Here is a 26,959-nt window from a genome sequence, read left to right as displayed (position 1 = left end):
ATCCAGATACGATTTGTGATGTGTGAGAGAGGCTTTAGAAGTTATTAAAATAACTCAAAAGTTAATACGATACTTAATGGAAGGGGCAAGTGGGGTGAAAGGGTGACTCCGTATACATTGCCCTGGAATGTGAGGGATCCTTGAAGTTCCTGAAACTATATTTATTAATATTTTATAATTGTTTATCTATACTGCACGTCTGTGCAACTTCTCTGTTCTCCGCTAATTTTGAGAAGCTTCGGCAGGCTTCTGTCATGCCTCACACGAGCATAGCAGCATGCAACGGCGAACGCCAAAATAAACTGTATGAGTGATGTGGAATGGACTCACATCCTTGCTCAATGCATTCTGTAATCACGCCGCGCACTAGAGATCCGTGTATTCTCTCCGGGTATTCCATTTTTCCCTTACAGTCAGTGTTCACTGACTCCTTTCACAGCGGATGATGGATAGTCTCATTGACGGGGAGATGAAGTAAAAAACTCTTGATCTGATAAAACTAGTATTTCGGTAGTTCGTTTTCAAAGTATTTGTGTTAAACCATCTCACGGCCAGCTTAAACCAGCACATGACAAGCTTAAAGGTACAGTTTGTAAGAATTTTGCAGATAAATTTCAAAAACCACTATGCCAATGTTATGCCTTTGTTAAGCCTTTACAGACGTAGCAACTGCATGACACTGTTGTAGACAGATGCTGAAGTAGATTGTAGCGTCGGTCCCTCTAGCATTATTGCAAATGATGTGATGATCAAAATACTTTTACCATTATTTATTTGAACACTAAAACTGCGCAGTGTTTTCACACCATCAAATTGGACAATTACTAAAATATCTATGACTAACAATTTAGTTTTAAACTAGGGATGCACAGAAATGAAAATTCTTGGCCGAAACCAAAAACCGAAAAAGAGGAAACCAAGGCCGAAAACCGAAACACCAAAATAAATTATGCCAATTATTAGTACGATTGCATTTATGGCTATGACCTTGTACTAACTTTCCTAAAATCAAGGCATTGCAATTGCATAAATTAATATTAAAGTTTCAAAGAATAAATCAATTACAGATTATGCAAATATTTATTTAGCACATTGCTACAATGCACAGTATAAAATAAAATTCAAACGTAAATGTTTAACTTGACCCTAATCATTAAATAATAATGCACAGCACTTCTGGGGATGGGGACCTCAGACAGATGAGCTGTTGAGCGGTTTAGTCATCTGCCTGACATTTTAGAAAGATTTGAGCTAGTGTATTTAAATAGGGCCAGTGCATAATTAACATTGTTATCAAATAAAAAAATATCTAGCAGAAATGTGGCTACAATCTTATAGTCATATAGAAGCCTCAGAACAGAATAGACTACCTATTATTTAAGGGACTTTCTTGCAGGATTTCACTGAACATAACAGACAACGAGGATGCATGTCCCTCATCTGGTGCAGAGAGACGAGTCTTTTTTCTGCTCTCTGATCTCCTTCTCCTGTGCTTTGCGCTCCTCCGTCTGCACGCGGGTTCTCCGCATACATCGCGGCTCGGATCGCGATGACCTTCTTGCGATGCGATGAGTTGAAAAATCTGAACTTTGGCGAAAATTCGCACCGCATTAACCAATCAGGAGCTTGCTCTAGTAGGGCCGTAAGCGCGCGGCAGAAGCCCCTCCCATGACGCAAATTCGCGTCTGTAATGAAGCGAATTTGACGCGCAAATGATGCGAGTAAACTCAAAATGTTCAAGCGTCGAACTGCACGCGAATAGCACGATTTACAGCGTTTGGTGTGAACACTCTATAAGAGTATTTACGAGATTTACTAAAATACGTCCACACCGCAGACTTGTCGCTTCAGACAAGTACGTGCAGGTCGCGGTTTCTGTTTGCGTCTTCACAACATTTCGGCCGCATTGTTTCGTTGATAAGTCTTAGGGGCCGTTTAGCCTTTTTCGGTGGGCGAATATTCGGTGCATCCCTATTTTAAACCTAACATTACTTTAATTTCATCAAGCGCAACATTTATAAAAGTTTATTACTTTACCTCTTCCGCTAACATAATTTCTCGTTCCTGTCTGATTGATTTATCAGCGGTACCATCAGTGGTGGAGTTGAAGACAACATATCCCATCCTTCCACACTTCTACGAAGTGTCTCAAGCTACGCGATTCTTGTTGTTTTGATTGTGTGCCCTCTAGCGCCGACTTCTACAAGCTATAACTTTAACCAATGTGTGGTGTTCATATTTTTGTTGCTCAGACAGTGTTGGTGGTTCTAGTGGACCTGCAGTTTTGGGTTTTTAATTCAACACAATCAAACACTTAATATTAAAATAATCAAAATATGTTTATTTCATCCCAATAACAAGCAATATAGACAGCATATATAGTTAATACAGTATTTGCCCTCTACCTTTGTCAGATCACATTTATGAATGGAGGTGCTCCTTGTTTTTTGCGAGAACGGCGGGGGCAGAAACAGAAAAACTCACACTTACTTAAAAAATTAGCCAAGGCCAATGAGTTTGAATTTGAAAAAATTATTAATTGTGATAAAAAAAAAAAATGGGTCCCACAGACCCGAACACCATACATGGGTTAAACCAGCAAATGACCATCTTTTCCAGCTACCATGCCTCAAAACCTAACTACCAGCATATTCTTTTTTTCAACAGAGGAATAAAAACCTGTGCTAGTTTATTTAGACCTTTTTATTATTTATAAAAATTGATAGACGGGAGCTATTTTTTCTTGGCAAACCTCGACTTTGCATTCAACTTTTTAATAAATGTTAATTGTCAATCTCAGTTGCAGTTATGAAGTGGCATTATTACTACCATTTATGCAGTACTAGTACTAGAATTTTTACTGTTCAATACTTAAATGTGTAATGTTTGGACTACACTGCACTGCACCCAGATAAACAGATATGCTGCGTTACGGAAGTCTATTTGAATTATAAACAGAGAGCATCTTTGCAATAACTCAAATATTTAAAAACTACAATACAAATTGTTCACTAGAAATGCATTCAAAAGTTGTTGAAAGTGGAAATTAAACGAAGTATGTATAGAAAACTATGCTCCAATGGGCGTTTCTGCCGCCATTAAATTATTTTGTGCTTGGACCTTCTCGACCAATCACGTTCCACACATGTTTTATGGAAACGACAGGTCTCTGTCAAAGAGCGTTATTTCCAGAAAAGTTGAATATTTTTTTCCACCTCAACAGATGCTCTGACCCTGCAGAAAATGATACAGGAGCTAATGTTTAAAAAAGCTGTCAGGACATTTACTCCATATGATTAGAATGTAAAACAGATACCAGCAGCTTAAAAATACAAGTCAAGTCAGAATATATACTATTTGGCTATCTACTGAGGCAAATAACATGGCTAATCAAGTAGCCCAACATTAACTAGTTTGAACTAGGTGAACATGCTTAGGTTCCTGCATTATAACTTCGACCGAAAAATAAATGTGTAGAAAGTGAGCATGTCTCCAAAACATTGTTCAGCTGCAGGTTGATGACTGCTTTTTTACAGAAAATGTTTTAATTGTTGAGCTGCAGGTTAAGTCTCACTTAACAGACTGCAATTATTTTAATTTAATTAAGAAGAAGATTGTAGATATGTAATAGAAATACCGTGAAACTGTGGTAGTTTTACATTTTGGTTTATTATGTTTGTGTGGCCGTCAGACAACCATGAGGAAGCTGCCAACATTTTACATTTGTTTTGTGGTTTATTTATTTTATTAAAAAGTTTGTTAAATGTTGACCGGTTCCCGCCTCCTTCCCATTCCTTGAAGATGTTACACACTTAAAGAAGGCGATTTCATAGGTAGATAAGCAAACTGTAATACCCCAGAAATAACAGTACATGTTAATTTTAGCGTTATATGCATTAGCTAAACAAAGACATAAGGTACATAAATATTTCTTGAAGTTCAGACAAAAATAAATAGTCACACTTACAGGTTGTGATTCAGTGGACAACAGGTCCAAATTAGGTCGGTATTCACCCCTCTTTCAAGGATAGTCGTTTAACATATCCTGCAGTGAATGTGCCAAGTTTATTGAAGCAATCTTTGGTGAAATGACATGCACACAGTAAAACCCTGGGGTTATACTCCTCTGTTGTTGTTTGAAAAATAAATTGTAACCATTGTTTTCTCAGAAGTTCTTCCTTTGGTAGTTTAAATAAGACGGACTTAGTTTCACAACGTAGAACACAGGTTCTAGACATGATGCACACTCATCACAAACGAGCAACAGTGTTTGGGAAGGAGAGTGAAGTTTTCACGGCAGTCCCAGCAAAACATAGGCGGGGACTATTTCTAGTGACGTAGATATGCGGTGGTTAGAGACTCGGACTGGGTCACGTCTCGTTTGCCTGATTCAGAGTCAATGAAAGAATGTAAACTTCTTACGTCCCCTTGTCTAACAATATTCTACGGTTGAAGAGTCTAGTCGACGGAACACACAGAGTTTGCAGATCTGGAGACAAAGTTTGACACAGACACCAGGTGCTTGTTCAATCAGAGTCCAAAGTTTATTGTATTAACTCAACTCAACTCAACTTTATTTATATAGCGCTTTTTACAATTTTCATTGTTACAAAGCAGCTGTACATGAGACACATTTAATACAAGTATGAATTCTAAAGCAGCCCCCCGGCCAGGCAGATAGTGCAAAACAATATGCAAACGGTGGTGAGGAACCCAAAACTCCCATCGAGAAAAAAAAACCTCAGGGGAACCCAGGCCCAACCAGGGGATTCCAGTTCCCCTCTGGCAAAAGCTGCTGCCTCTGCACAAGCTCAACAGTGCTTGCACAACAAGGCTTAGTAAAAATATAAAAATTAAGGATTAAAGATTATCATTAACAATCTAATAGCATTTGAAATGTTGTAGGAAAAACAAAGTTGTCGCGTCCTTTATCCAGCTCTATCCTCTTAGCACTTGTCAGGTCACCGCTTCCCATTCTCAGCTCTGCCATCAGGTCTGGGCATGAACTGCATCCTGCGGTAACCTTGGAACAAAGAGACAAGACTGGCTGAGAGTAGAGTACTGTTCTGCACTCTTTGATGCAACAAGTACATCATTTGTTGTTGGATGTGTTCCTGGTTCCGGTTGATCTAAATAATGCAGCCTAAATCCTCTGAGGATTAATATTATGGAGGTATAGTGTATGCAAGATTAAAAAGATGAGTCTTTAGTCTAGATTTAAACTGACAGAGTGTGTCTGTCTCCCGGACCGTGCTGGGAAGAATATTCCAAAGTTTAGGCGCTAGATAAGAAAAGGATCTACCACCTGCACTTGATTTTGAAATTCTAGGTATTACCAACTGACAGGACCCCTTAGAGCGTAATGTACGTGGAGGTCTGTAATACAATAGAAGTTCATTCAAATACTGCGGCGCTAGACCATGTAGGGCTTTATAGGTAATAAGCAAGATCTTAAAGTTAATGCGATGCTTTATAGGTAACCAGTGCAAGGTTGACAGAACCGGGGTTATATGCTCATACTTTTTTGTACGAGCAAGAACTCGAGCTGCCGCGTTTTGAACCAGTTGCAGTTTTTGTAATAGGCCCGCAGGGCAACCACCTAGAAGTGCATTACAGTAATCTAGTCTTGATGTCATGAATGCATGAATTAATTTCTCTGCATCTGACAGTGACAGCATATGACGTAATTTAGATATATTCTTAAAATGGAAAAATGCAATTTTACAGGTGTTTGCGACATGGCTTTCAAATGAGAGAGTACTGTCGAATACAACGCCAAGATTCTTAGCTGATGACGAGGATTTTATGGAGCATCCGTCAATCGTTAAGCAGTATTCTTGGTTGTTACGCATAGCAGTTTTCGGTCCAGTAAGTAACACTTCTGTTTTGTCCGAGTTTAGTAGTAAAAAATTGTTACTCATCCACATTTTTAAGTCAACTATGCAATCCTTTATTCGATGAAACTGCTGGGTTTCATGAGGCATCGAGGAAATATAAAGTTGAGTATCATCAGCATAACAGTGAAAGCTAATTCCGTGTCGCTTTATTATATCTCCTAGAGGTAGCATGTATAATGCGAAGAGCAGGGGTCCCAAGACTGAGCCCTGTGGTACACCGTACTGGACTTGTGATTTGCGGGACACCTCATTGTTTATTGCTACAAATTGAAAATGGTCGGATAAATAAGACTTAAACCATTTCAATGCTATTCCGTTAATGCCGACGTAATTTTCGAGTCTATGTAGAAGTATGCTGTGGTCAATGGTGTCAAATGCAGCACTGAGGTCTAGCAGCACCAATAACGAAATACAGCCACGGTCAGATGCTAAAAGCAGATCATTTGTAACTCTTATCAAAGCAGTCTCTGTACTGTGACATGCTCGAAATCCAGACTGGAATTCATCATTAATGTCATTCCTTTGGAGGAAGGAGCATAATTGAGTTGAAACTACTTTTTCCAGAACTTTAGATATAAAACGTAAATTCGATATAGGCCTGTAATTCCCTAGTTCTTTAGGGTCGAGTTTTTTTTAAAAGAGGCCTTATAACAGCCACCTTAAATGCTTTAGGCACATGTCCTAATGTCAGAGATGAGTTAATAATACTGAGAAGAGGATCTATAATTTCTGGGAGCATTTCTTTCAGTAGTTTTGTAGGTATAGGGTCTAGCATGCATGTTGTTGATTTGGATGATCTAATGATTTTAGACAGTTCATCGTGATCTACTGTAGAAAATAATTGCAATTTCTTCTTAGGGGTGCTGTAGTTAGTTTGTTCAGCGAATTTCCCTACAGGTTGCATTGTTATAATTTTTTCTCTTATATCTTGGATTTTACTCGTGAAGTAGTTCATAAATTCATCACTGTTATGCTGATAATCAGAATCTGACGTCGATGACGACTTATTTTTGGTTAATTTAGCCACGGTGTTAAATAAAAACCTAGGGTTGTGATGGTTTTCCTCTATTAGTGTTGAAAAGTAGGCGGATCTAGACGTTTTTATGGCATTCCTGTAATTTCGAGTACTATCCTTCCATGCTATACGAAATACCTCTAAATTCGTTTTCTTAAAGTTGCGCTCCATTTTACGGGATGCTTTTTTTAGAGTCTGAGTGTGTTCATTATACCACGGTGTTGGGCTGCTATTTTTAATTTTCTTTAAACGCAGAGGAGCAACTGTGTCTAATATTTCCGAGAAAGTAGAGTTAAAATTTTCAATAGTAGTGTCAAAATCGTCAACGTTTTTATTTTTAGACAATTCAGTCAGATTATCGAGAAACGCATCTTTGGTAGAAGATTCACCAGACTTTCTGTTTAGTCTTTCCTCCTGAACAATCAGATATGATTACATATTTAATATTACAATAACAGAACAATCGTCCATAGGCATCATTAGGAACCTTGATATGGAGAACAACAGATGCATATATCAACATAAGACAGCATAAGACATAATACAACTTTCAACGAGGTTAAACAACAAGAAAGTAAGGAGCAAATATTATGAATAGAAGTGAATAATAAGAATACATATGATGAATATTGGAATAAACACAGATGCAGTATTTGTGGAGGACAGGACGAAATCCAGATTCTCACAGTCAATAACCAATTTGTTTGTCAATAATCAAACCGTTTGTTTTATCATCATCAGCACTGCAGTAAAGAGGTTTAAAGTTTGAAAGCACAGGCCAAACAGTAGGAGCACAAGTATAAATCGTCTGTTGTCATCATTAAAAAAATACATTAAAAGTCATTAAAAGTGCAGTTCATCATGAATAGGCAGGTAACTGACAAAAGACATTAATGTTACATACAGATGGATAAATTAGGGCCATATCAGTTTTAGTTTCCCTAAAAAGTGTTTTTTATTTTTTATTATACATTAGTGGTATATTTGTCCTCATAAATAACTGTAGTGTACTATAGTATTTACTATAGTAAAAATCAGAAACACTATAGTATCTCAGAATTTTACTGCAGTTTACTATAGTATACAGTGTTTATCAATTTACTACAAGTGCACTACAATTTCCAATAGCAAATACTATAGTACACTACAGTGAGTGTTCAATTTAACAAGACTTTTATTTTGACGAGTCTACAGGAAGACGCTTGAAGTTACTTGTCCGGTCGGGCAAGTAAAATACTCTCACTTTCCCATACAAATCATTCACTTGTCCCAGACAAGCGTTAATGTCGAGCCCTGTGAATGGCTGACATGCCTTCAAGAGTTCTAAAGGCACATATCCAACACAAACATAATCCCTGCGGCTCCTGGTGATTTATTGAGGTCCTGTGTAGCGATTTGCTTGTTTTTTGCAATAATTTGAATGTTGTTTTTAAAAAATATTAGCGTTAGCTAGTTAGGTAATGTACAGTTTGGCAATTACATTAGATAAAGCCGCTTGTTTGTGTGAAGTTTGTTTGTCGTTGTGCTTATTTGTATGTGAGGTTAACTAATGGCACACCCACAGGGCTCCAGACTGCGACCAGTTTTCAAGACAACTCAAGCATTTTTTACATGTACTCGTGCATTTGCGACCTTCAAATTTGGAATTTCTTCTAGTTTTTATTTAATGTGGAAAGAAGAAACGCCAGCCTGCCACCAGTCCAGGCTGTAAGTGATAGTCAACACCACGTCAGTGCGTGGGTCACTCACATGTCACTGATGTTTCCCGTGGACGCGCACAATCCATATCCTCATTGACATGTTTACACACACACACAACGTGAGCGCATTACTACCGGTTGCTGTTACTGATTTCTTGAGCCCACGGACGAACGATTTGATATAAGAGATGTTTATAACGAAATTAACCACGGAGGAGTTCGGGAGACGTCATTTATCTGTGGATTACTTGAGACTAGGGATGCACCGAATATTCGGCCACCGAAAATATTCGGCCGAAAATGGCCCAAAAGTGCATTTTCAGTTTTCGGCCGAAAGACTTTTATCACCGAAACAATACAGCCGAAATGTTGTGATGACACAAACAGATACCGCTCCTTTGATGCATCTGTAGCGGACGTTATTCTTTTAATCGCAGCACTAAAGCGTCTCCTAAACTGCATGCAACCTCAGGGCTCTAGAGTGGGACCAATATTCCTTTACGTGTGTGAACCAGAGGTCGCGTGATCCCAAAAATTCTTTGTCATTGACAGATTTTTTTTACCAGTGACGCCGTCATTCTGGCAGATTACAATGAGGGCAATTTGTAAACACCCGTTTCCCTTCAGCGGGATATGGTCGCGAAGCGATCTGCGTGTCGTTGTCATTTGTACTGACTAGACATGTGATGTGATTTGTGAAAACCCGTCGGGTGTAGCGCTGGGACGCGGGAAGGACAGTTCACCTATCAAAGTAAACCACATAACATGAAGAATGAAGAAGTATTAATGCACATTTCCCGCCAGTCCTGTGTAAACTATGGCATGCAAAAATTTTTATACAATGTTTTCGTGAGATGACAGAGCTCTCAGTCTACGGCACCAGGAGTTATGCCCGCTCTGCTGCTCACGCGAGCCGGACCGCGATCGCAAAATATACAAGAGATGATCAAAAGTCCAGACACTATGCGCATGATAAACAACTTAAAACTTGCTTCCCAAGCTTATTAGTTGATGTCCGTAATGTTTGTCACTTTCCTTGTGTAGTGATAATGGCAGAGCTCTCGTTCTTTAAGGGTGCGCTGCACCATTTTCCTTACTTTCGTTTTATTCCAACGGTTTTTTACAGTATTTTTATAGACCTCAACACTATGAAATGTTTTTTTTACTAAATTGTTATTAGAGTAAGTCTCTTACCACTGTAAAGTGATTTTTACTTGTGATATTGGACTGTTGGGCGTTTATTTTCATAACTTAACTTTAAACACGTTTTTCTCCAAATTCCGTTCCTGAACATCATAGCGCTTCAGATGACAGAATAAATTGGTTATTCTATTCTTACGCTACTTATTATCAACTTTGCACAACTGCAATTCTTGGTGCATTTGTTGTTGTTAAAGTTCTACAGTTAACATATGGGGTGTGGGAGTCTTTGTTTGGATACACTATTATGTTGAAAGCCTACAGAGAAAATATTGTTGTATCTTAAGCAGTTGCACTTGTTCTGAATAGACTTTCTTGTAGTAGTCCTACAGAGAAAAATTTTAAATGCACTTGACATAAATGCACTTTGTTTTCATGAGAGAACATTTAATTGTACAACTTTTCAGCAGGCCAGTACCCTGTACATTATTATTTAATATACACATGAGTGGGGTCAAGTTAAACATCTTAGTTGAATTTTATTTTATACTGTGCATTGTTGCAATGTGCTAAATAAATATTTGCATAATTTGTAATTGATTTATTCTTTGAAACTTTAATATTTATGCAATTGCAATGCCTTGATTTTAGTAAAGTTAGTACACAGTAGTAGCCATAAATGCAAGGGTACTAATAATTGGCCAAATTTTTTTCGGTGTTTCGGTTTTCGGCTTTCGGCCTTGGTTTCCTCCTTTTCGGTTTCGGCCAAGAATTTTCCTTTCGGTGCATCCCTACTTGAGACATCGCTGCATTATTCCAAATCCGTTTACAGCAAGAACGAACGACAGGTGAATGTTTTGCTAAGTTTATTTGATGTTACATGTGGTGAACATGATGAAAAGTGTCCTTAATACACAATAAAATCATCGTAAGAACATAACACAAAGCCTTCCATTTTGCTTAAATGCGTAACACTATTAACAATTAAATTACATACTTCTGAAGAAGCACAATTTCTGTTGGTTCAAATTAATTCTGATTACAGTCTCTCTATTTAGCACCAATCAATAACAAAACTGCTCTGTATTGCCTCTTTTTAAATAAGCATAACCAAATCTGCTGTCATCCACATTTTTTCAGTATCAGCAATAGTTATTTTGGGGGAAATGTGAATAAATGCATTGCTGACTGATTTAAGGTGTGCCCTTTAACTTTAACCCTTTAGCTCCTAAAAATTTCAGTCAGGGGCTAAAGTGCTCCTAGTAAAAAAGCCCTAATGCAGCATATACTTATTTATATCTATGGACGCACCACTATTTATTTTAGTATTTACATTTAGTCATTTAGCAGATGCTTTTATCCAAAGCGACTACAGTGAGTTCAGGAAGCAACAAGCGATATGTTTTTATTTAGTTTTTGCGATTAAAACTGTTTTTGCAATTAAATTCTGGCTGCATCGAGTCCATTGATCTAGAGCCCTATGATCTGTGCGATGTGGAAAAACATGGAAGGAATCATGAAACCGGAATTTTTATATTTAAATATGCCATCTGCTTGTTCTTCGTGTCTATGAGTAAATGAGTTGCACACTTCAACATATTACAAGCCTGAAACTCTTGGATTTGTCTGTATCTTACTATACAAGGATATGAACACATGAACTACATCCACAGAGTTGTTCTGAGTTTATTTTACGAGCATTTCACTGTTTGAGTGAAGCTAATGTCAAACACACTGAAGCTCAAGTGTCTTTGTGACAACCAGCCAAAATAAAAGTCCTCTTTATTTGAATCAGATGATAAAAATTTTTACTTAGTAAACGCTATAGTATGCTTTAATATTAACTATAGTATGGTTCAAATAAACAATAGTTCACAAGAATTTTACTGCAGTTTAATGTCGTAAATACTATAGTATAAAGTATTTTTATGGACAAATGTATTTACTATTTTGTAGTAAAACATTGAAAATATATATAATTACTCTGTATAAAGAAAAAAAATGTAAAGGAAAAAACTAATTTGGTAAAGACAAAAATGATATGGCCCTAATTTATCCATGTGTATAACGTTAATGTCCTTTTTCAGTTACCTATCTATTTATGTGATGACCTGCACATGTGGTTTTTAAAGATGATAACAGACATACACTTGCAACAACTGTTGTACAACACTTTAAAAAAAAGTACCGTACTGCCCTGATGACGTATGCGCAGTCTACTTGGTTTGTATTGTGGAGATCTGCAGGTGGTGCTTAACTTTAAAATCTAAATTTCATGATGATTCACTCATCCACGTCTGTGTCTTTAATTCTTCTGAGCAGGCTTACACTCTCAGAAAAAAAAGTACAAAACGGTACCTTTAAGGAACGAAAGCTTGTCACTGGGGTGGTACCCTCAAAGGTACATTATTGTACCTTGAGTCAGGGGAGCAAAATTGTACCTTACTTGTTTGTACCTTCTAAGAGGTACCTTTGAGGATCAATAATGTACCTTAGACAAAGGTACAATAAAGTACCTCTGGAAAAAGGGTCAATTTTGTCCCATTGAGGTACCGCCCCAGTGACAAAGCCATTTTGTACCTTTAGGTGGCAAAAAGTTCCTTTTTATTCCTTAAGGAGTGAAAGAAAATGTAGGCAAACAACAACTAACTGAATTTTAGACATTTATTTTAGTCCATATATGGAAAACAGTTTAATTCACAGATTCAATAATAATTCATCTCACAACCATACAATGTAACATCCCAAAATAAAATGCCACAATGTTTAGGATGTCATGTCTGATATGAAAAAAACATTAAAAAAAAAAATTAATACATTTTTAAGAAGCATTTCATTGACCAACTGACAACTTCATACTGCCACTCCAAAAACAAAACAACGATATAAGAGAATAGATACAGGGAATAACATAACCATTGCCTTCTTTTTCCTTTAAGAAAGGGTATTTCAAAATCAGGGCCTTACACACTTTCACGTAGTCATCATTGGAACCTGAAACCTGAAACAGCGATGCAAAAGAAGGTGAGGAATGTAACAACAGACATAGTATTAATAACTCAAATGCCGTGATCCAGTTAGGTTGCAAAACTTACATTTTGATCAGGGCCATGGTTTCATACAATGTTCTTATGATTTTGTTGTGATCGGATCTCTCCATTTTGCATGGCGGTTTTTGGTCCAACTTTGTCTGAACACCTCTGGGAAATTTAGGAATGATGAAAGCTGCTGGGAAGGCTGATGATGGGATGGCATGACTATGATGAAATAAAACATTTTCATCTTAAAATGTTGCCAAATTAACCACACAGTAACAATACAAGTTAAAGTCCTGCAGAGTAAACGTTACTTCATTAAAAGTGTGCAAGTATCATCAGGAAAATGTAGTTTATCATTAAACTACCAGAGTCAGGTGAATTCAGATCCAGATAAAAAACTTATTTAGTGGTAACCTTAAAGCTATATTATATTGCTATGAGATATAGAGTTATTTTCCATGGTTCTACTTAGGCCTAACGTTATAACAATGACATAACATTACTGTTACCGGTACCTTGATTCCGGTGTAGCCTTCTCTGAATGTACCGGGACAGGCTCGAGGGTTAGTGTCACGGTTTCTTTCCACTGCTGAACAAATCGGTTGAATTTTGCTTGCTTCTTAAACGAACCTTCGAAGAGGGATGAAACCATCCTCTCAGTCAATCCAAAGTCCACTGCTTCTCCGTCAACTTCATTATCTAGACAATAGAGAAAAGAAAAACAGCAATGTTAACAACCATAGTGGTAACAGCATACAACAATTTAAAAAGGCACATTATGTCATAATGTAACGTTAATGTAAGTCAATGGGGGAAAAAATAGTTTTGATCGTTTGATTCATTGGGTATTTTCCCTCATTTCTAGAGGTCTGGGCTTGCCGTTTGGTCCGGACTTTGAGAAGCCCTAATATCCATATAAAAACACATTGAAAGTATTTAGGCGTAGCTAACGTTACCTCATTAGAGACGCTAGAAATTCGTCTCTCTCTCTCACACACAGCCCTGAATATTAATATAATGTAACGTGAGGCCTATCTTATTTTTTTTCCAGGACAGCGGGGAAGGTATTGAAATAAGTTAAAACCATTAATGATAGTAATCGGTTTATTTTTAAAACAGCAGCTAACGTTAGTAATGTTACGTTATTGATACTCGAAAGGGAGGTTAACCGTTGGTCGGTTCTGTCAGTTAACCTGATGTTGTAATTTAACGATAGTCTTACATGGTTTTACGAAGATGGTCTAAAGACAGTTTGTCGAGAAAATAAAGACTTTTAAAAAATAATGAATTTCAGAACAAAACTGTTGGGCGGCAAAAACGTTTTTTTATCCATCGTTCTCCTCTGACGCAGTCCAGCTAGCTAAAGTTAAGTCAGAACAAAATACTTTTCGGCGGCAAAAACGCTTCACATCCAACTCTGACGCAGTTGTTTTATAGCTAACGTTGACGTTAGCTCGATGGTGAACTGTAGCTAAGATAGTACTTATAATAATAGTATGTGGAATTGCAATATGAGACATAATACTGCTAATGTTTTAACTAACTAGTTAACGTTAATAATGGCAATCGTCATTGTCGAGTCTAGCAAGCTAATGTTGACAGAGTGTGAACTTGGCTAGCGTTAACATTAACAGTAAAAGTTAACTTCCAACTTTGAATTAACACCACAAACACTGATTAAAAATTCAAATACTTAACCTTTGAATTTACTTCTCTCCTCTTCAGTGACCTCTATCCCAAAATGAAATAACTCCATGATTAAATCCTCCGTGTATAAATGTTGAAGCGCCATCTTCCCGAATTTGATCGACACTGACAGAGACTGACAGTTGGAATCACTGTCGATTCACTCATGTATCCTTCCGCGCTGCAATATTTATGCTTCCGCCGAGTCGAGCTCTGGCCTGTAGCTAGATCATTTCAATAGAACAATTATTTGTCTGTTTTATTCGAATATATATAGGGTAAAGGGTTTGAAAATCAAATTCTTCAAAACTGTTTGTGAATATAAATAATAACATAATCCTCATTAACATGATTAAAAATGAATCAAAGGGACACTACACACACACACACACACACACAAAAGAAAAAAACATTCTGATTTATTTTGGCCATATCTCAAAACTTTACAGTTAATTTGGTTTAACAATTATTGAGTTATTGAGTTTGATGGTATAGGTAAACTTGTGTTTCTATATTGAGAGATGACATTTTCAGCATCCACTAATTCCTGCCATTTTACATATAAAAATGAAGGTACAAATATGTAAGGGACAAATATGTACCTTACACCTCGGAAAGCCCACAATGTACAATGGAAGGTGCACAATTGTACCTTAAAGGTGCACAATTGTACCTTAAAGATACATTTTTGTACCTTTAAGGGTACATATGCAAAGTTTGTACCTCAGGGAACAAAAATGGACCTGTATTGTACCTCTTTTTCTAACAGTGTATGAGGAAAGATTTTCAGGGTTCTTATCCAGGAGCACAGGGATTCCCAAAGGAGGGGTCGTAAGGCCTGGGGGGTGGGACTGCGAAATGATGCCCAGAAATCTTTTTGTTTATTATTATGAGAAATCGTGTATTTAACTCTTTCACCGCCATTGACGAGTTATCTCGTCATTTAAAAAATATGGGTTCCCCGCCAAAGAGTTTTTACGGCAATTAGTGTAAGTACTGTTTTACATTAGGTGGCGCTATTTCACACCTTTGGGAAAAAGTACAGAATCCCAAAACCTAGAACGTATATGTTTTAGCAGTTTTTAATGATTTTTCTGAGTGTAATCTGGGCGGAATCTTTGACAAAAAACGTTAATTATCTCAGCTGTTTAATCAAAATGGTGCATTTTTGAAGAAACCTACCCACATCTACGAAGTGATAAAAAAACTAACAAATGAAGATAGAAGAGTATGGTTTCTTTTGTTTGAAAGCTGAGACTTATGTGACATATTGTTTGTCCATATATACTTTACAGAAAATTTACTGTGAGCCATTAAAGTTAGGTGAAAATGTAAAAAAAACGCTGGCGTAAACTGGCCACTTTTTTTAAAGGGGCTGGCGGCGAATGAGTTAATCAATAAGTGTAACAAAATATAAAAATATTAGTTACGTTAAAAATAAAGCTTTCCTCATAAGCCTCAATTTGTTTTCTACAGAAGAATTAATGACCCACGCACGTGGGTGAGTGAATTAGCATAATCTTTTTATTCCAAAGTGAACTATTCCTTTAAGGGAAAAATTCATCCAAAAATTCTGTTTTCTTTATTTACTATAAGCTTGGATTCGTTAAGAGGTCATTTTTTTTTATAATGATAATAATAATGACAAAATAAAAAAAATTGAAAGGACAACCCCTTTAATTCGACTGTGTCCCTAGCTGCATCTTGTGGAGGGTGCTCCGGGAGTATGGGATTCGGGACCCTTTGCTAAGGGCTATCTGGTCCCTGTACGACCGGAGCAGGAGCTTGGTTCGCATTGCCGGCAGTAAGTCAGACTTGTTTCCGGTGCATGTTGGACTCCGGCAGGGCTGCCCTTTGTCGCCGGTTCTGTTCATAATTTTTATGGACAGAATTTCTAGGCGCAGCCAGGGGCCGGAGGGCATTGGGTTTGGGGACCACACGATTTCATCTCTGCTCTTTGCGAATGATGTTGTCGTGCTGGCCCCCTCAGACCAGGACCTTCAGCATGCACTGGGACGGTTTGCAGCCGAGTGCGAAGCGGCTGGGATGAGAATCAGCACCTCCAAATCTGAGGCCATGGTTCTCAGTCGGAAAAGGGTGGCCTGCTCACTTCAGGTAGGTGGAGAGTTCCTGCCTCAAGTGGAGGAGTTCAAGTATCTGGGGGTCTTGTTCACGAGTGAGGGAAGGATGGAACGGGAGATTGACAGACGGATCGGTGCAGCTTCTGCAGTAATGCGGTCGCTGTACCGGTCTGTCGTGGTGAAGAAGGAGCTGAGCCGCAAGGCAAAGCTCTCGATTTGCGGTCATTCTACGTTCCCACTCTCACCTATGGTCATGAGCTATGAGTGCAGCTATGACACGTCAGAGGGGATCTGGCCCTCCCGGTTGAGCCTGGTTTCTCCCGAGGTTTTTTTCTCCATTAATCAATCATTGGAGTTTGGGTTCCTCGCCACAGCAGGGCAGTGTTGGCCTGCTCACCGGGAGACTGCATTCATTCATTTATTTATTTAGAAATTAGATGTTATTTATTAGAATGAACTTACTCGTTGTATAAATACCATGCACTGTGCTGTGTTTTAACTTTTCTGTTTTTCCTGTTTGCCCCTGTAAAGCTGCTTTGAAACAATACACATTGTGAAAAGCGCTATATAAATAAACTTGAATTGAATGAGCTGTGGGTCATGACCGAAAGTACAAGATCCCGGATACAGGCGGCCTAAATGAGCTTTCTCCGCAGGGTGGCTGGGCGATCCCTTAGAGATAGGGTGAGAAGCTCGGTCACTCGGGAGGAGCTCAGAGTAGATCCGCTGCTCCTCCACATCGAGAGGGGCCAGCTGAGGTGGCTCGGGCATCTTTTCCGGATGCCCCCTGGACGCCTTCACCGGGAGGAGACCCCGGGGAAGACCTAGGACACGCTGGAGGGACTATGTCTCCCGGCTGGCCTGGGAACGCCTCGGTGTCCCCCCGGAAGAGCTGGAGGAAGTGTCTAGGGAGAGGGAAGTCTGGGCATCCCTGCTTAGACTGTTTCCCCCGCGACCCGGCCCCGGATAAGCGGTAGAAAATGGATGGATGGACCCCTTTAAGCATATTTTTTGCCACAAGTTGTCATAACCATAATTAGCCAGATATGTTCTTGACAGGTTCCAGGAGATTTACACTTTAACTGATTGAAGATTTTAAATAGACCTAGCACTTTACTTGATTGCTGAGTGTGAACAATTTGTTGTTTCCTATTTATGATTGTTATGTGTATCTCTGTCTATGTGCTTTGTCACAGGTCCAGCTGACAGATTTTGAGAATTCTGCTTATGTAGTTTTTATTGTTCTTCTGACTCGTGTGATCCTGTCCTATAAATTGGATTTCCTCATTCCATTATCAAAGGTGTGTGTGTGTAGTGTGTTTTGAAATGTACAGTTTTAAGAAATTGTAACATACACAACATTTTCTCTATCAGATGTTGATGTGCTGTAATACCTTTGCAATATGTTAAAATTACTATTATTTGTTGTAATCTAGGTTGATGAAAACATGAAAGTAGCACAGAAGCGAAATGCTCTGCAAGAGGGCATGTTTTATTTTCGGAAAGATGTCTTTAAAGGTGAGTTGATATGCTGCATGATTATGATCTTAAACATAAAAATGTTCATTTTTGAATTTTGAAAGATGCTTATCCAAAGTGACTTATAGCGCAAACAGTTTGTTTGTTCACTTGGAATCAAGCCCATGACTGCAGGCACTTTTAACACAATACTCAACTAACTGAGCTACAGGACAATATTAGGAAATGAAAATCACATGCTATTTTTTGTAGGCTGCAACACAGTGTTAGACCCACCATCCACAGCTCAGAATGGAGTAGAGAGTGAAGTTAATGACGGAGAAGATTTCACCCTCATGAGTATCGACACCATCGTGAATGGAAAGGTGTGTTTCTTTGCTCTTCGTTGGTAAACAGCAGAGTTGTGGATTCAAGTCTCTCATGACTTGGACTCCACTCGGACTCGAGTCACAAATTTGATGACTTGCTACTCGACTTGACAAAATCATAGAAGACTTGGACTTGGCCACCATTGACCTGTGACTTGACTTATATTTGAACACTATGACTCAGCAAGTCTTTATATATTTTAAAACCAAACATCGAAGTTGTGATCATCGGCTGATCTCTGGAGCGAATCACACAGGTAAGAGCTGCGGGCTTTGTTTGGCACTGTGCCAAAGAAAGCATCGCTCATTGTTACTTGGGATGGGCATTTAAAGCAAATATAATATTCGAAGATCCATGAGAACTATTCAAAAATTTGTCGAAATTCGCACCCCTCCCCCAAATCCACGCATTTACAATATTACATGCACATAAACGGAGAGAGAATGAGACCATTTACACTTTAAATCCGTATCACGATTTATGTATTATGGAATAGGCAATCTTACATCGAGCCATACACTAAGATAATGCGCTGAAACATTAATATATTATCAACCGAATAACGGCACTTATTAACAGTACGTCGATCAGCATCAACCGCTCATAATGCTAGGACATTTACTTGTAAAATATGAGCATGCACATTTAAACCAACTAAAAAACTTTGTGATTGATCAAGGAACATATATTTAAGCTATATAGATTTTAGACCAGACTTTAAACACGTTTAAACATATTAACCGAATGACGGTATTTTTTAAGAGTCCTGAATGATTTCATAAATAAACGGCTCAAAATGCTTCCATTTATATTGTCATGAAAAAGTTTATCCAGTCTGGCAGTGATTGTTTTTCTAGACGTAACAGTAAACTCGGGCTGTACAAACTCCATAAGATTTTAAAGCCCTCTCCTTCGACAAAGCTGATCGGCAGCGTATCCTTAGCGATCATTTTAGTAATTACAGCCGTTATTTGCTCCGCCCGTCTGGCATCCAAATTGTTTGGTCTGACCATAAAATTAGCAACTGATTGCTTACCTGTGGATGGACCTGCTGGGTGCATCGCCCTCAAATGATTGTGCATCGTAGTTGTTGATCGATGATAAGACAGCTTTGCAGTGCACTTTATTCTCATTCTAATTTTATTAAAGGACCCCCACACAGAACTCATTTTTGACATCATCTCAATTTACCGTATCCAGTATTCCACGCGGGTCTACAGTGTGCGTAACTTCGTTGACAAATCTTGTGAGAAAATGTTTTCCTCTACTGTCTCTTGATTGACAGCCTTTAGGTTTAAGGTGCGTCGTTTATTGGCAGCGCCACCCTTTGGTTACATGAACACGTTACGCGTGAAAACACGGCGATTTTTTTTTAAGATCGCACACACTATTCGAAATTCTATAATTAAATAAACTAATCGAATATTCGAAATTCGTGACTCATCCCTAATTGTTGCATGGGCGCTTGTCATTTATCAAAACTGTTCATTGTTTTAAACCACATAATGTTAATTTCCTATTTCGGACAATTAGTCCATAAATGAGACACAAGTGATAGTAAACTGTTAATAATGTATTTAAAATACTTTAACTTCTTTGTAGGCTGCAATTATTAACATTTCAACCTGAAATTTAAGACATTTAAATAATAAAGCTCCCTGGTCTTACGCTCCAGTCCGCGTCATTAATTTAATGTTGGGAGAAATGGGTAAGCTTGAATGTTGTAAATCCGCCCGACTTGAGCTGCATTGCAGCACACAGTCCTAATAATGCAAAATAGATAATAAACACGTTTAAACATAAATATCAGAAAATCCACATTTCTGCGCATGTAAGCATGAGGTGGTCAGTTTCATCAATGGAGGAACTTCAGACGGAGCGGGAGGCGGAAAACTCAAAATGTGTTTTATAAATCATATCATTTAGAAGCTCATAGAAGGGATTTATGTGATGATTTCAGCTTGTTTGCTATCCTACCTAAATGCATGCCATGTAGGCCTACACAGCTAAGATAATGGCGCTCTCATACTAGCTAACGGTTGCTATGCTTATAATGTATGATCGCTTGCTCATTCTGTGCAATCCAGCATTATATTTTTAGTTGACAGTCATAGCACATTTCTCGAATACAAGCTCTCTTTTTTGCCTGTAACTATCTTACGGAAATAATAGCTAACATAAAGTATGATTGTAGAATGTAACGTTAGTGTTTCAATTAGAGCTGCACGATTAATCGTTAAAAGATCTCGATTCGAACACCAGACGATCTCATTAATGAAAGTCAACGATTGTTTGTGTCAATTATGTTTGTGTACGCAGAGTTTATATGTATGCGTGAAAAAGTGTATATACATGCATTATTAACATAAGATGTATTGATATGGATTTCACATTAGTGCGCACATGATTTTCATATGTGTTTGCTTAAACATTCAAAAGTATACATGTATATGCGAGCAATGTATATATGTGTATGCACGCTTTTATATATGTATTCATGAGCGCAGTTTGATTTACACCCTAAACGGCGCCTCTTAGAGAGTTGCCAACTCACACGCATAAAACGCTTTTACAAACTCCTAATCTCTCCAAATTAATCTCACACCAAATAACAGACCAACATATAAAGTTATGGGAGGCCGATTAGGGTGAAATACATTAAAACGCTTGCGTATTTAAATTATACTTGCGCTGACATGTGAAACATTTCTGCTTATGTAACGGGGACCGCTGGCTTAACACAGAGTGCCGGTTCAAATACTCTGGCTACCGTTTGAAAAGCTAATTTAGTTTTGTATGAAACAGACGCTGTCCCACAACCAGTTGCACCTGCACAAAGGTAGTGCACGTATGCACTTGTGAGGGAGAGAGCGCAAAAATCCATTGTGACCGGAAGTCGTTTCGTTGTAACCGGAAAACACTTTGTTACCTCTTCGAACTCGTGTAATGAATGTAAACAATGAAGTATTTCTTATTATTGGTCACGGTTGGCTTTTTTCTGTGTAATTATCAGCATGTTATTGCTACCTATGACGAATTTTTTAATCAACCGCGCTTCCGTGTACACTGAAACGACTTCCGGTCACACTTAAAAACTCGTGAATGCATTCTGGTGCAACCTTGTGCAACATTATAAAGGCCGATGTTTCTGTTTCATAAATATTGAAGCAAATATGCTTTCCTAAAAGGAGCCGTTGTATTTGAACGTGTCTTGACCGCGACTATGAGGCCCTATTTATACATGTAAGTGCGCACGTTTTTAATGTTTTTCGCCATAATTGGACATGTAAATGCGCAAGTTTTTAAAATGTATTTCACCCTAATCGGCCTCCCATATAAAGTAAATACAGCCTGACAACAAAACTGTTCTTATGAGTGTCTTTCAGGATTGTGATGCATTGTTCTGATTATGCTTCACATCTTAACTGGACATGTTTGAAACGAAACTAACGAATGTAGTTTGTAGCGCGGACAAATCCGAGTGAGCGCTTATATCCGTCATTATGGTAAAACACGTCATCAGAGAGTGTGCCGCTTATCACTGTATTTACGCTAATAGAGGAGCTGCGCTATTAGAGCTTTCGTCAAGTTGCCCATTATTTCATGTTTTCAGGTTATTTTAAACTTTTTACAGGTTAGAATACTGGGTTGTTATGTTTATCAGCAGTGTATTTCTGTAAAGACCCCTTCAAGCAGTCTTTAGACATCAGGCAAATGTATAAAGTGTCACCTTCTGAATTTGTTTTACTGAGAAATATTTCATATACAAGTTACTTCAATGCATTTATACTTTTTAGAAAGTTAAACTTTTGCATATAAAGTACAAAAAAAAGAAAAACAACACTTCAGTTTACTTACTTACTTTAATTTTGATGCACCTAAATAAACATTTTTTTTAGTCAGAACCTCTAGTAAATTATGTATTACTTTTAGTCATCATTCAGAATCGTAAAAGAATCGCAATCTCTATTTGAAACAAAAGAATCCGGATCCTCAATTTATCCAGAATCGTGCAGCTCTAGTTTCAATTTTGATATTGTGTAACGTTATACCACACACATAAATCAGGTGGAGCACAAGCGACATTTTAACATATGTTTGTATTTATCTTTTATAGATTGATTTACAATGTTATTGTGTAATATTTCAATAAATGCATTGTTTAATGTGATAATTTATCCCAAAATAAAAATCCTGACATTATTTATTCATCTTCATGTTGTTCAATAACATTTAGATTTATGTTGTAAACTTTTTATTGGAAAGATAATAATTAATTTATAACAATAAACTATTAAATCTATACAATTTATCGTTAATGAAATTGCATCGTTTGTGATAATTATTTTATGTATTCCTACTGGAAATCTTCAATATATTATTCAAGACAAAAAAAACAACAGTTGTATAACTTAATTAATACCTAAATTCAATTTTCTACAGTATATTATAATATAACTTTATACAGTATACACTAATGTTACAAGTATAGAAATCAGACCCAAAATTAGAATGTTAGAATAGCTGGTGTGTCCCATACAGCTATTATCTATAAGCTAAATCTTCAGTCAGGTGTTTGAAGTAAATTTCTTTCACAGTGCCCTTAGTTATCTCATATAAAAATGGTGATGCCTTTCTGACATAATTTAATATAAATCTACTATACTATTACTATTACTATATACTAGTACAGTGAAACCGATTTAGTGAAAGAGAACTAATGACTTGATGAAGACTTGAAGTTTAAAATTGAGGAGGACTTCGACTCAACTTCGACTTGATTGTCTTGACTCGAGACTTGACTTGGACTTATCTGTCTTGATTCGGGACTTGACTCGAGACTTGCAAGCAAAGACTTGAGACTTACTTGTGACTTGCAAAGCAATGACTTTGTCGCACCTCTGGTAAGCAGGTTCGAATGGGTTAACTGCTGTACTCTTTCTCATGTTGTTTTTTCAGGAAGGGGAATTTCAGGGGCTGATCCCAATGTTAAACTGCTACCTCGAGAACATGGAGGTGGATGTAGACACACGCTGCACCATCCTCAACTACCTGAAACTCATTAAAAAGCGTGCTTCTGGTACGCACTTGTTCATATGTTCATAAGAGTGCTTGCAAGGCATAGTGGCACTGACTTATCCAGACATCTAATGCTGCTTCCTGTAAAAAACACCCCCACAAATCTACGTCAGTTTGTGGTATGATTTGATTAAGACCGCCCAAATGTATATGCAAGTAACGTGGGCGTACCTGTCAGTACATTCCTTTGGAACCTGATGTTCCAAATATGCTATGAGGCATTACATTTCCGTCACATGCTTGCAGTATTTGACCAATAACTATGCACTGGTTAAATGGGTAGTCATGGCACACCTCTCTTTTCAGAGCAATGAGCTTTGTAAAAAATCTGAGTGTTTAATAGAGTCGAGTAAAGAGGATATACAAACGTGCACGGTATGAGGTATTGTGTGTACACATTGCGTTACATCTTAAACAAACATTAATATTCGTTTTACCCGTGTCATATGCCCTTTATAAAGCTGAAGCTAATTTACATTTACATAGAACAAAAACAAATCCTAACCCTAAACTTCTACATTTCTTTTACCATAAAATAAAATCTGAGTTTTCATGTGTTTTTTCCAGCAGATTCAGTAATGCATTAGGTTTGCATTAATTAGATTTTCCCTTCTTCACTATCTCAGGTGAACTGATGACTATGGCTAAATGGATGAGGGTGTTTGTTGCCAAACATCCGGATTACAAGCAGGACAGTATCATTACAGACAAAATAAACTACGACCTCCTACGCAAGTGTGACCGAATTGCAAAGGGGGAAGAAAAATGTCCAGAGCTGATTGGAGACCCAGTGTACAGAGGAAAATAAAGCCCACTCAAAACAAAGAGAAACGCCATTTAAGAAAGCATTTTGACAGAAGACCAAATATGGGACGAGGTGTTCCAGAGACAAAAATGTTTAAAAGAGAATATTTTAAGAAGCATGTTTTAATCCTGAGATCAACCAAATCTTTGTTGAATTTGTAAATATGATACTTTTATGATTGGTAAAATATTTTAATTGGTTACAAGGACCCATGAAGTAATTGAAGTTGGCTGTGTACATATTTCACCCAGCGCTTGGTTTGTGTATGTGAATGTAGCATGGTTGAAATGTAAATATTTCATCAAACATTAATAAGTGTACTTTTTTATTCCAGACAAAACTGTTTTATTGCTCTGTTGATTATTTTTTCTGCTGGCATTTAATTGATTAAATATTGTGCCAAGAATTAATTAAGATGCACAAATTTGGCACTGAAATTTGATGTAAGTTTGAATGCAGCACTGACTAAAGTGACGTAGAATAATATATGGAAAACATAGAAAACCTTTGTGGTGTGCAGTACTTTTTTTTCACTAACAGGTGTTGAATATGGAAACTCCTTTTAATGATAAACCCACTTTAAGGTAAACATGAATTCACCTCTAGAGGAGGCTGAAGACCTTTATTAAAATAATGGAAAGTTTAAAATGGTAAAGAATTTGATTAATTTAACATCTTTTGTCTGTACATGGCTTCAAATAAAGTGATTTCTCTTTGCATCACTTAAGCTTATTGAGTCTACATTGGTCTACAAAATCCTGATGTAAGGAATGTGCACAGAAAAACGCTTGACTTTACTTCATAGACAATAGTGTTAAATAAGGGAGAAACTAAACAAATAATGTGATGATTAACAAGGGTGTGGGGTCAATAAATAAGACAGAGGGTGTTTAGTACACAGAAACCAAGGCTGTGTGCTTTGTTTAGTCTTTTAAATGTTGTTATAAATCTGAGCCTGTAAATGTTACTCTCAGTGATCTTCACAAGCATTTCAAAGCCCAGTCTCCCCAGTATTACTGTCCCCTGGCCTTAAACGGACAACAACGCAAATTACTTGTATAGTTTGGTATCATTTAAAAGGTCAAAGTGTGATTGATGCATTCCCCCAGCAACAAATGAGTAAAAAGTTTTACAGAGCCTGAAAGAAACTGAGTTGTCTACATGTGCGTAAGTTCTTTTCAATTCCAGTTCTCAACATTTGTGATTCCTTGAACCCCTCGGCAGGGTTAGCCTGATGATGTTAGTGTACTCAATGTCCAAACTCAGACAAATTACTTGAAATCTTGAACAGTTTGTTCCTTGAATTAAGGATCTTTTCTGCTGCTGTTTTTTAAGACTTGTTCTTGATTACACATACCTGAGAATACCTATTAAAGCGGTGGACTGTTCTTTTGCTTAAACCATCTTCTTGAACAGAATTTGTAATATTTCATTTCATAAATGGCCAATAAAATCTCTCCCGGGGCAGATGTATTACCGTATCTACGATTACTTTTTTTTTTTTAATTGAATAGGTAAGACCAGTTGTTTCTGGCGAGATCGTCTTGTGGTATACAGCAAGCGATTGTCAATTGTCTCCATTCATACAAGAATTTCGTTGCACACCTGTATAAATGACTTCACTGGTGAGATTTTGTGTTCTTATTCTGTGTATTTGTTACTCGCTGTGGTTTGTTTTTGATAAAACATTGTTGGGAAGGGTTTTGAGTCGTATCAAGGGTGGCTATCCTGGGCACATCTCTTGTTTGCTGCCTGGCTCCCCAGCTGCATGGCCTTCATCTCCTCTGAACATGAAGACACAAACTGTTCTTTCCAGAGAACAATGAGAGAGTAGCACATCTAGATTGTCTTTTTCCTGGTCAATACTTAATATCAAAGTGGAAATTATCGATGAGCCACAGCATTACGTTTTCAGTAAACATCATATTTTAGAGGGTTGTTGAAAGTTTTCACATAATTAAAACGCATAATTCCTGAATTTCTCACATACATGCCATCTTGCAAGAGTCAAGGTTATATTGTTTTCTGTGGGAGTAACACCCTGTGCACCGGATGCAACAAGACAAGACAATGGAACTCACTAGGATTTTACATTTTTTCCACGTTGGATATGACGTGTCTGGTGAGGTTCATATGCAATGAGCCATAATTTGTCATTCTGCTGTTGATAAAGAACTGCCCCTAAATCTCTTAGATGAGCCTTGGTTTACAATCCAAACAACTATTCAACACACAAAAAAAACTTGCAAACTTTTAAATAATAGTTTTGAGAGCAAAAAGCAAAAGGTCATTTTTCCAATTGCTATAAATATAATAATATCAGTCATACCATGTGACTCATGGTAAGGCAATTATTTATTGGGGAAAAAACTGAAATTATAGTCATAAACTCTGCGCAACAGGTAGTGATCCAATTTGGATTTAATGTAGATTTTTTTATTTAATGCGTTTTAATTTTTGGTCAAAGGGGGTGATAACATGGATAGGCCTATGATTACTTTCATGTTGCTACTTGTAGTAGTGTAACTTACAATTCACTCTAAACTAGCCCACTAAAAGACACTTCAGGGCACAGAATATTTGCATTAAATCCAAAAAATACTAGCACAGTGTTATATATTTGGTTAAATTGTGTACTTTTGTAGCTGGATTACAAATTTCGCAATGCAT

At 37.5% G+C, this 26,959-nt stretch overlaps 2 protein-coding genes across 5 annotated transcripts in view; one reads left to right on the top strand and one right to left on the bottom strand.

Moving 5' to 3' along the window:
* Positions 1–25,011, top strand: part of gclc (glutamate-cysteine ligase, catalytic subunit) — a 59,823-nt gene extending 34,812 nt beyond the window's left edge. The window contains exons 12-16 of one of the 2 annotated variants that reach the window (XM_056761370.1): positions 17,754–17,858; positions 17,994–18,075; positions 18,289–18,401; positions 23,365–23,485; positions 24,111–25,011. In XM_056761370.1, the coding sequence (XP_056617348.1) occupies positions 17,754–17,858; positions 17,994–18,075; positions 18,289–18,401; positions 23,365–23,485; positions 24,111–24,292 (603 nt within the window). In that variant the 3' untranslated portion in view covers positions 24,293–25,011. The remainder of the gene's footprint in view (positions 1–17,753; positions 17,859–17,993; positions 18,076–18,288; positions 18,402–23,364; positions 23,486–24,110) is intronic. The other variant, XM_056761371.1, reaches the window with a different exon arrangement.
* On the bottom strand, positions 1,160–23,357 carry LOC130432127 (uncharacterized). Of its 3 annotated transcripts, none has more exons than XM_056761373.1 (2): positions 19,442–23,357; positions 1,160–13,489 (listed from the first exon to the last, which is right to left on the bottom strand). In XM_056761373.1, the coding sequence occupies exon 2, from the start codon at positions 6,066–6,068 to the stop codon at positions 5,166–5,168; it is 903 nt and encodes a 300-aa protein (XP_056617351.1). In that variant the 5' UTR covers positions 6,069–13,489; positions 19,442–23,357; the 3' UTR covers positions 1,160–5,165. The 3 variants fall into 3 exon arrangements, with proteins under 3 accessions (XP_056617351.1, XP_056617352.1, XP_056617350.1); XM_056761374.1 differs by lacking the exon at positions 19,442–23,357 and having other exon boundaries at positions 1,160–12,753; positions 12,848–17,746; XM_056761372.1 differs by lacking the exon at positions 19,442–23,357 and having other exon boundaries at positions 1,160–13,009; positions 13,306–17,746.
* Positions 25,012–26,959: the final 1,948 nt, after the last annotated feature.

Source organism: Triplophysa dalaica, chromosome 11, assembly GCF_015846415.1.
Source record: "Triplophysa dalaica isolate WHDGS20190420 chromosome 11, ASM1584641v1, whole genome shotgun sequence".
NCBI classification, from domain to species: Eukaryota; Metazoa; Chordata; class Actinopteri; order Cypriniformes; family Nemacheilidae; genus Triplophysa; species Triplophysa dalaica.
This window is presented reverse-complemented; position numbering and strand designations above follow the sequence as displayed.